This window comes from Ammodytes marinus (genome assembly GCF_949987685.1).
Source record: "Ammodytes marinus genome assembly, chromosome: 5".
Classification (NCBI taxonomy): domain Eukaryota; kingdom Metazoa; phylum Chordata; class Actinopteri; order Uranoscopiformes; family Ammodytidae; genus Ammodytes; species Ammodytes marinus.
Window position 1 is genome coordinate 22,696,187 of NC_137234.1, and position 11,213 is coordinate 22,707,399.

General features: G+C 43.0%; 1 protein-coding gene across 1 annotated transcript in view; it reads left to right on the plus strand.

Annotated features, from left to right (window-relative positions):
• wwox (WW domain containing oxidoreductase) overlaps positions 1–10,841 on the plus strand; it is a 135,464-nt gene extending 124,623 nt beyond the window's left edge. Inside the window, exon 9 of the mRNA XM_080028396.1 lies at positions 9,437–10,841. Coding sequence (XP_079884522.1) covers positions 9,437–9,628 — 192 coding nt within the window. The 3' untranslated portion in view covers positions 9,629–10,841. The remainder of the gene's footprint in view (positions 1–9,436) is intronic.
• Positions 10,842–11,213: the final 372 nt, after the last annotated feature.

Below are 11,213 nucleotides of genomic sequence, written 5' to 3' on the forward strand. Positions count from 1 at the left end.
GTTTCTTAATCTCAATCTTCGCAGGTTTTCCCACTTGCACATGCAACACACACACAATCCTCTTTGTGCATTCACTTTAAACCCAGTTCAAATGTCAATATCAAGCTGGCAAAATAAAGACCTGATAACCTATGATCTGCTGATTAATAAATAAATAATGATTTTGTAATGAAATTGTCCCAACAATAAAAAAAAAACGAACATTAATGAATTTTTTTTTTATATTACATTTTGTTAATTTTAATAGCTTTTCATTTAGAATGCAAAAAAACACTTTGATGGTATTTCAAATACTTTTCATTGTGCATTGATTAGGAAGGTCCTCCGTGCTCATTAGGCTCCATTACCAAAGAACCATTACAATAAATAAAAAACCCAAGCAACAATTCTGATAACGTGTCACAACAACAGACACAGTTCCTTGATCGTAGCTCGGCTTCTGAGGGACCATTGTGAAGCGGTGTGGGATCAGAAGGGAGGGAGGAAAGAAGGAGGGTCAGAGGAAGAGAAGCAGGTGAAAGAAGTGCAGTGGAGCAAAAGGGTGAAGAGGTATGGACACGGATATAAGTCACAGCTCCAGTCACTTTGTTGTAGCCGTTGTGACCAAGGGCACACTAATCTATCCCATTAGCAGATCCCCCCAACTCTCTCATAATGTTACCGCTAGCTGCTCTCCTGTGACATGTTCCTGGTTTGTGTGTGTGTGTGTGTGTGTGTGTGTGTGTGTGTGTGTGTGTGTGTGTGTGTGTGTGTGTGTGTGTGTGTGTGTGTGTGTGTGTGTGTGTGTGTGTGTGTGTGTGTGTGTGTGTGTGTGTGTGTGTGTGTGTGTGTGTGTGTGTGTGTGTGTGTGTGTGTGTGTGTGTGTGTGTGTGTGTGTGTGTGTGTGTGTGTGTGTGTGTGTGACAGAAAGAAAGAGGGAGAAAGAATACGTTTGTGCTAGAGTGTGCAAATGTGACGGACTGCTTTGCCTTTGTGTGTGTGTGTGTGTGTGTGTGTGTAAGTGTGTGCGTAATGACAGTTCAGCTAGTTGCTCTCTTGTGAAAATGACACGTTCCTGCCAAATTAATATCATTACTATCAGAGTTTAATGGGCCAGTGCTGCCTTCTTATTTAAAACAGAACATCCCTCTCTCGACCTCCACAGCGAAATAAGGGATGGAGGGGATGGGGAGGGGGGTCTGAGGATGGTGGTGGGGGATAAATGAGCAGGATATACAATAAGAACAGAGTGGAGATGGACTAAAGATAAGGTGAAGACCAGCTTGAAAGCAAACAAGCAGAATACGGAGGATGAAAAAAATACATAATTCATCCGTAGAGGAATGATGTTAGACAAAGGAAATTAAGGCAAGCACTTTCGTTTTTTTATTCAACTGAAGCCAACTTGGACCAGACTATTTATTCACAGTCTTTTTCCAATCACGTCAGTCATTTGCCTAAAAAAAATACACTTCACTCTCTACTCTTTTTGTGATAGCTTTATAATGTAATTTGCTCCGTTGAACAATGCAATGGGGCTTCCTTTCTGAGTTGTAATGTGAAATATTGGGATTGTGCTCTCAGTGAATGTTACAACTCGGTGTGTGTGTGTTGTTGGAGTGACAAAAAAAAACTTGATCACTTTTTGCATTGGGTTTTGTGTTTGAAAGTGGCATAGGGATATTTTGCTTTTACTGGGCTACACATTGTGTTTCATAGCTTGTGTTTTACAGTAAGCCTTTTTCTGGTCATTGTATTCACTTGTACAGTACCTTCCAGTAGGTGTGTGTGTACAGTCTGAGCAGTGTGTTAGGGTGTCATTCTTCACTTGGAGTCAGCACTGTGATAATGAGTTCATTTGGAAATACACTCTGCGGGCTACCTGTGCACGTGGGGCGCGTGCAAGGTTGTGTTTGCACATGTGTGCTCATTCGCACACTCTGTACACACGTGGATAAAACTATTACACACACTACATTGCATGCGTGTGTGTTTTTTTTTGGCATGTGCACACCTGAAAATGTGTGTGTGTGAGAGAGATAGTGAGTGTGTGAATATGTCAGGTTGCCGCAGGAGACCAATTAGCTGGCGCATCAGTGAGGAGGTGAGCATACACACACCTGTGTGTGGCCCTATTACACCAGCTCATCACACACTCACATACCGACACACAGACAGCATTGCTCTGCTCATAATAGAAACATAGTGACACTCACAGTACATTGACCATATGGAATAATGACTTCAGTGTGTCAAGCTGTCACATGCGAGTCACCAGTGAAGTGTTATTTCAACCAGGTGTTACTACCTTAACCAACTTTTGTGAATTATGGGTTATCTTACTGCTGCTGAATGGTTGTCGTTACCAATATGTACTTTACATATGAGCAGCTCTTCGCTCAAAATTGCCACCTTGTAGCATTCATGCTACGTAGTAGATAAGGTCCAAGAGTGATTCAGTCCAAACTTTGAGGTATCGCTCACTGACTCAATCAGGTGTGAGCAGGAAAAAAGGCAGATCACAGCCAATAAAGCAGCCGGGCCTCTTCATGTATAATTCAGATCTTTTATGGTGGGGCTATGCACCCATATGGGCGTGCTAAAGGAAGACTAAGGCCATTTCCAGCCAGAGAAAAAGCCCTTTTAAAAGCTAATCCCTGTGCCAGAGTCCTGCTCCTTTTACTGCTCCTCTTTAATGAATAGGTGTCCAATAAGGCCTTTTATTGTCTTAGCATATGTTGCTTTTATTAGGGGAAAATAATTAGGTTGTGCGGATCACTTCGGAAGTCCTCTCGCAAGATAAAAATGAGATAGTTTCACAGTCATTGCGCAAGTCCTTCTGACTCCTCGTCGTTTTCCCCTTGGATGCTTTGTGTCCTAGCTCCCTCGTCTCCTCGTCTCCTCTCCTTCCTTTCCTTCTCCTCTCTCCTTGTCCCTCCTCCTCTCCTCTACCTCCACCTCCTTCCTCACTTCCTGTTCTATTGTTCCTTCCAACATGCAGGCATTAAATGTATGCTGCAATGTCGCAAAGGGCTGCACATTTACACACACACACACACACACACACACACACACAACAGACGAACAATTGCAGTGTGACAGGAGGCCGTTGATGACTGACACTCAGTTGATCTTATCTGGCGCAGAAGGGCTAAAGAGAAGGCCACAGAGAGAAAGGGAGAGCCAAATAGTGCGGGGTGGGAGGTGTACTGCTGCTCTTTGTGTTGTGTTCCTGTCACTCCTACATACTTTATTCCTCTGCTCCTTTCTTCCTCTGCCCTCTTCTCATCTTCTACTACATCACGCTGCTCGTTTAAATAGAAAGAAAAAGAATGGGGCTCATCTGTGATCCGGTGACTCCAGGGAAAAAGGATCCATTTACCTCCAAGAGGTCCTGCTATGACCGTTTACCCACGAGACCTTAGCTACTGTAGCAGGGTACGCCAAGTGCTGTAAGTTATGAGGGGGGGGGGGCTGAGTCTGTAGGGGAATAGGGATCTACACTGGGCTGATGGGAAAAGTAGGGGCCGAGGAAGGAGCAGGGGGAACTGGGCTAACAGAGTGAGAGAGATTGAGCGGGTATGATGGAGGAACGGAAAGAGAGGGAGGGAGGGAGGAGGCCAGTCCTTCCATCCTGTCCTTAATGCCCCTCAGGGGAGCACACTGCCCGTAGGTGAGTATTAGCCATCCGCCTGTGGGCTAATGGACGGTATGAAATACAGTTTAGTCCATACAGATGACCAGGGCTAGACTAATCACTGGGGGGGAGACCCATGATGAGGAGAGCTAGTCATTGTCTGGGGAACTACTGTAAACAAGCTCTCAGTCAGATGATAGACATGGCCTCCACTCTTGTAAAGACTGTATTGCTTATATTCAATGCTGTTGGATGTGTAGTAGTGAGAGTGCATATAGATTATTTTATCTATCTGCAACTGAAAAAAGAAAAAAAAGGCACAGCACCTTTGCTAATGTGACCTTTGGCTTACCTTGGTCAGGGTGACAGAGGTCACCACAGAGTCAAAGGGGTGAGTGCGTAGTTGCTTTCTGAAGTGTGTGCTGAGGCGTTTGAGGGGCTAATCTGCTCTGCTCCTGGTTGAGTGGTCAAGCTGAATGGAGGTACAGCGTGTTTATCTGAGGGACCGCGTTACCCAGGATTCCCTCTACAGCTGGGCCAAACACGCTCAGCTGAGCTGTCAGCTCGCAGAGGTTACAGCGGCTGAGGGCAAAGGTAGCTCTGCATGCACATAAAAACACACACACAATCACACACACACACACACACACACACACACCTACTCACACATGTTTATTCAAAGACTGCAAACGCACACAGATGTGTTTGATTTCAATGGTTATTTATTAAATGTAAAATATCTTTAGCACAGATTAAAAATCAGACACCTCCATCTATTTTAAACATCACAGGCGGAAAAAAACCCAAAACAGAATCACAATCCCTTTGGAATCCCACCTTTAGAATAGCTAGTCCACGAGGCTATGCAGAGGGGCTGAGGCAAAAAACTGCACTGCTCGTGATACCTTTGCTGGGGTTTACAAGTCAGGAAATACTTTCCAAATGCATGATGTAGCCGTACTACACTGTGGAAACATTAACATATTTGTATCAATCAAGTTTTTGAATTCAGGCATCCTACGAGTTATAGATGAAAAAGAATATCTGTAGTCTGTTTTCCGAAAAATGTGACAGTATTTGCAAAATACTATCAGCACTTCTTTATCTTATAGAACTATACAGTGGTTACCTTCAAATCGAAGGATGCCACATGTCTGTGATTGACAGCTTATCAAACTTCAAGCTGTCCGACCAAAATAATCAAGAAAAAAATAAAAAATTTGGTACAGACTTGTACATATCCACAAATGCTGTAATGGTCTGCGAGTCATGCCAGGAACCTCTCAAATGTGTCCCCAGTCAAAACAAAAATGTTTGCTGAAATGTTTAAATGCTGCTGAATTGGAGTGCCCGTCACTGACTGGGTTAACTGACAAATGCTCCCCCACCCCTCTCTCTTCTGCTCTGCCTCAACCCTCACTGCTGTACAAATGCCAACTGACAACAACAGACACAGGTGGTGAGCAGAAACACAGAGGGACAGGCAAAGGAAGAGAAACCACCCACAGGAGTAAGAAAACAGGAAGACTCTATACACACTGTCCAAGAAGAGGATATTGCCTGACAAATATTACCAACTCATTTATTTAAACTTTTTTATTTATTTTTATTTGAATCTTTTTTTTTTTTTTCTACTTTTTTAGATTATTCTTTTTTTTTTTCAGCACATGCCATATGAGAATTCTGGGGATTATAAAAGTACCTGAAAGAATTGCTAGGTTTTCAGCATGCATAGCTGTTTGTATTTACAGGGTTTCGTATGTACAAGGGAATGGGCCAAAAACAGACTGCTCTACAGTACTGGGGTTTATTTACATCCAGGTCGGAGGGAAGGTCAATGTCATATAACTACAGATGTGGGTTGGTGCTGCAAAGAGGATCACATGCATAGGGGTCAGAGAAAGCTCATAGGGCTGAGTACAACTTGGATGATGAAAGACACAGAACAGAACACGGCAAAGTAACAGTACTGTTAATTCAACAACATCACATCTCCCCCCACACATACCTCTTTTGCTATTGAATACGCTCAATAAGGACTTTTTCAACAAACTGGTTATTGCGTAACACTATACAAGGACATCTCTATAGCAAGTCCACAAGGTCCTTGGGAATCGATTCAATTCAAGAGATTGGAAGACTTGGATCTGAATCCAGGGTTAGTTCCAAAACCATAGTAGTGGATCCCAGGCTGAGTGCAGGCTCGTTGATGTTTATTGCAAGGTGTTTTGTTGGTATTCTCTCAGCATTTGGGTCTGTTTTTTATTACCCACTAAAGGAGATATACACAGAAATAAGTCTATTCTGCTCTCACTTGGTTCTGTCCTGCTCCTTTGGTTTGTCATATTGCTGTAGTGCTGTGAACTTGAGCTTTTATTTTTTTAAGAATAGAGGATGAATTTAGATTTGGGGTTTGGTTTTGATTTGCACTTCATCCGTCCCATCTTCTCCCCTCCCAAAAGCAGTGTGGTAGTATAGCAGAGATGTTTCTCTTTTGGGGAATGTCTCAAGCAAGTATTTCGAAAAACAAGTCTTGGTTAAGTCTCCTAAATGCAATTTATTAAACCTTTCAAAGAATAATAAAACATAGCTATAAATGTATATAACTGAAATGCTAAAGTAAGGTACCCATTTTTCGTACAGACTTGGAGCCAGCCCAGAATAAGATATTTAATTTGGATCTATGTGACTGGCTTTTTGAAAAGGTGAATTGTACAGCAACAGGCAGGGCAACCAGACAGTCATGAATGTAATTGTGGTGTTTTAAGTAGATGCACTTTCCTTACTACAGCCTCAAAACATTTGCAATAACCTGCATCACAGCAAACTGCAGCGTATTAATCATTATGTTTAGATTGAGAATGTATCCAGTTAGAATTGTTCCAAGTTTCTGTTTTTCTTTTTTTAAATGTCAGACCAAGCTGTCAGGCAAGTCAAAGTCAACAGCTCCAGATAGTAGATCAACTCTAAAACACCACAGATGTTTCTCTGAAAAACTACTGTACACAAGGTAACGCTTCACATTTAGTTTGCGGGAGATAGAAAGACACACAGCAAAACCCAGTAGTTTGTAGACAGCTACATTTACAGGCATAATCTACAGTTTTCACATGGATTCAAAATGGCTGATCCACCACCGGAGATGTGTATGATGCACACTGGTTCAGTGACATTGCCCTTCATGTTAGATTGTCCAAAGTTTTTATTTGCAGATCTGGTCGTGCTCGTGTTGAGGCGCATGCTCGTGTTCAGGCATGCACATATGGATAGTGTATGCGTTTATCTGTAATTGTGTAATGCACTGAGGTTTTTCTCTCGCTACCTCACACACCCGTTGCCTCCTATCTGCAAACACACAGACACACACACACACAAACACACACACACACGCACACACACACACACACGCACACACACGCATGCACGCACAAGCACACACGCACACACACACACACACACACACACACACACACACACACAATGATAGATGGCTGTGGTGGGTGGTTGAGCATGTTAATGCCTAATCTCATCAGCCTTATCTTCTACAGAGGTCACGAGGTCAAGTGGTGAGGGGGATGAGCTAAACACCAATAAGACAGTGCACTGCTAACTGGACTGACGCAGCCCTTAGAGAAACAGGGAAATTCTGAAAAAAATAAAAAATAAAAGTAGACTAAATAAATAGAGAAATGTAGCCTTACTATAAAGTCATAAATCTGGATTATGAACATGAAAGTTGAATCTTAATACAGCATGATCCTGCTGTAAGTCAAAATATTGTTTGTTAACTGGACACAAACAGACTGCTTTGAAGGGGGGGACGTCAGCGAGTCAGAGCCCTGCACCGCCCAAATGTTCAGTGGAGTTTAAAAAGGCATTTAGCTTTTCAGACGACGAGCCAAATCAGATGCCCTAAGCGAGGGAGATGAGTTTAACTGAGCCGTGTGTGAACCTGCAAACTGGGAGACACTGCTTGGCATTTGTCATGACTTTGATATGGCGGCATGTGTTGTGGATGAAGTTATCACCCCGCTGGCAGGTGAGACAGACAGCGGCACACAGAGAGAGATGCTGCCTTTTCATCTGCTGTTTACCAGCTCTCTCTCTCTCATCACACTGCGCTTCAAACACACAGTCAATCTGCTGCTGCCACGCTATACCAACCAGGGCTCCTCCTGGCGGAAGTTTACTTGGAGCTTAGAGAGGGTTGTGTGTGTGTGTGTGTGTGTTTGTGTGTATTGATTAGAAACATATTTCTTGGAATGTGGTTTTGCGAGTGCATTTTCTTGCACTGCATTTGCATTTATGTTATTTGTACTTTGCATGTGAAAGTATAAGTGCTTCAGACCTCTGTGGATCTTTTTTTCACTTCATGTGTGTTCATGTGTCTCACAGCTGCTTTAGGGGGAGCTGTTTCAAATAGTTGGCATGTAATATGGCTCCCATTATGCATGTGTGTGTGTTGGTGTGTCTTCATGTTCGACTACTGCACATATGGGCTTGTCTTACTGTGTGCCAGAGCTCTGTGCTAAACATCAGTCCACAGTCTTTTACATCAGTGTTCCCTTTCACTTCCTCACACTCTCTCTCCACCCCACCCCACACCCCTCTCGCTCTCGCTGCAGCTCATTGGGAGATAAAGAGGCGAGCCATTTCATGTGTCCGTATAGAAGTCGTCTCCAGCCCTCTGAGTTTTTGCAGGGAAGCTGTCACAGCAGCTTTTAGCCGGTTGCCGCAACATGAAAGATCCCCTCTTTGAGCAGTTGGGGTTATGTGTGTAATTCTCTCTGACGTGTTTATTCTGCTGCAGTTTCAACTTTCATTTTCAAATGTCACAGAAATCTCCACCTCCCCCTTTTCCAAGAATATCCCCGCTAATTACTGACGTGATGGGACACGGTGCATTACAGAACTTTAGCAGGTTGAATCCAAATACTGCCACGTTACTCTTTGCAGTGCGTCTCTGGCTTGAGACGACATGAAACGAAAGTCAATTTCCGGGGTTGAGACTTGAGTGATCTTCAGATTTAAAGTTGCCTAAACAAAGTAAAGAGTTAGACTTACTCAGAGCCCGAGGGGAAAGCCTTGTGTGGTGCGTCTGTGTGTGTCTGTGTATTGTTTGTGAGAATATTGCGCATCTGTAACCGACCAACTTCAGATTTTTTTTAATACTTGCTTACAGAAATGTACTTGCATCAATTCCAATACTTATTTCTCAACTTTGAAAGCCTGGCTGAACCCATAAAACACATCATGTGAAAATAATATACATATTCTTAACCGAGTCCTTACAACCTGCTCTTTTACAATATACACAAAAGCTGTGGTTTCCCCTGGTGATTTCAATCCAGACAAGAGCTGCTGTTCTCACAGTCCATACATCTGTAGCATTCAAATGGTCCCATAAAGCCAGAAGTCCTGTACACACCGGGTAGAGAAATAAATAAATAAATAAATATATGTATATAAATATATGTACAGTAAGGGGGTTATGCTGTACCCATGGTAATATGACCCAGTCATCATGGGGCTTGCAGAGAGAGGGGGAAAAGACAGCGTGTGGAGTCTCTTTTTTTCCCTTCCTGTTGACACTGTCCTGCTGTCTCTTTTGTGTGTGTGTGTGTGTGTGTGTGTGTATTTATGTATGTATGTATGTCTGTGTAGATGCTTGTGTCTCCCAGAGTGGACATAGCAATGTATTTTGTCTCCTCCGCCTGCCTGCCTGCCTGCCTGGGTTGATGGCGCCTTTGTTTGTCTCATGATGATTGGCCAGCTGCTGACCTTGTATCTTCTTCTTTGTGTGTTTTTTTCCCCCCACAGCAACAAGGTGCAGCCACCACCGTTTACTGTGCCGTGGCTCCGGAGCTGGAGGGCTTAGGTGGCATGTACTTCAACAACTGCTTCCGTTGCCTGCCGTCCACGCAGGCCCAGGACCAGAGCAGTGCCAGCAGTCTGTGGGAGATGAGCGAGCGCCTGGTGGCAGAGGGCTCAGCAGGCATACAGGCCATCTGAATGGAGAGAAGTGGTGGAGGAGGTGGAAGAGGGGGACTTGCCAAACAGGTTTCAAAGAAGGAAGAGATGGCAGGTCACGGTTGCTGTCCACTTAATAGGGTCTGAACTGAATACAAAGGTAACCGTACTCTGACTGTACTATACAAGAGAGCTGCCATAACCACGGAAAAGTCCATCTGGATATGTCACGTCACTATGGGGTGGGGGGTTGAAACACACTACCTATACAGTACAGGAGGGGGTTCATATACACTCTACTGAATAAAGGAAATATTGAGTTGTGTTTTGGGAGGAGAGGTAATGGTGGTTTATGTTTGTTCTTTCTCTATTTCTGTTTCTGTGTCTCTGTAGCTTTTTTATAACTCTCTCTTAAGTCTTCTACATGTAACGACCACTGTCTATTTAAAAGAGCAAAGTTCAAAGAAGCTAATTTTTACCTGTCTTGATTACAATACAGGGTTCCCTAATAAGCATACACTCTGTGGCATATCCCAACAATGGTGCACTATATGGCAAAAATACTGTGTCCTTTCCCCTTCCCCCCCCCGCGATTAATTTATGTATATTCAGTATCCCCTTGTCTAGTTAGTACATAGATGTCGATGTTTCCTATTGAGCTACAGAGAGCGTTGGTTAATCTTTATGCTGAATCTTTTTTTGGGGCATAGAAGAAATAAGGATTAATGGGCATGTGAAACTCATGGATATATAAACACACATTTAGAGGTATGATAATGGCTATATACATTATTCTGTAATAATTTGTCTTATCAATGTCCCTATTCGTTTTCTGTACAATATTTACAATATCCTGATTTCTGGGCATGTGCTAAAGGGGCATGTACATCATATTTGTTTTTCTATTTGCTATTTCTTTCAACGTATGTTTTAATAATCTAAACTCTGTTAAAGTCTAAATTATAATTTGGAGGTATTTCTGGGATGATCTGTGTCCATTTGAATAGCAAATACAGATGGCGGAGTATCTTTTTTTCTCTTCCAGAAGTCCAGGATCTTTAATTTCTTCCTTTTGTGTTGGAGCAGAAGAATGCAAGTCATAACAGTCTCCTGTTATCATTTGTATCATCGTTTTTTAATATTGAACTCTGGGGGTTTTCTGTGGATTGGGTTGCCCTGAAGTCGCTGTCGGGATCCCTTTTTGAAACATTGTGCTTTATGGCAGTCTGGGAGCGCCGTAGGTTGCTCTTGAAACATCAGCATTCCAGTGTCATGATATCTGTAAAAACAGAAGAGAGAGAGAGAGAGAGAATGGTTAATAAAATCTGTTTTACAGTAACGTGTGTGTGTGCAATTTTCTTGACACCAAAGTGTAAATCCATTCAATTGAAGTCCATTAGGGGGAGATGTTTCTGTAGGAAGCGTTTTGCCACCCTTTTTTTGCCATACAATGTTTTCTCCTTTTAATTCCTCTTCTTTCCCTCCCTCACACACACACTCAAACATTCAGTCAGAAACATGCTGTGCCTTCACATAGAGGGGGCCTGGACAGAAACTGATATGGGTTTCCTGCCCCCCTTTCTAATCTGTACTGTAGCCAGAGTACAGGTGTCTTATCACTGTCCTT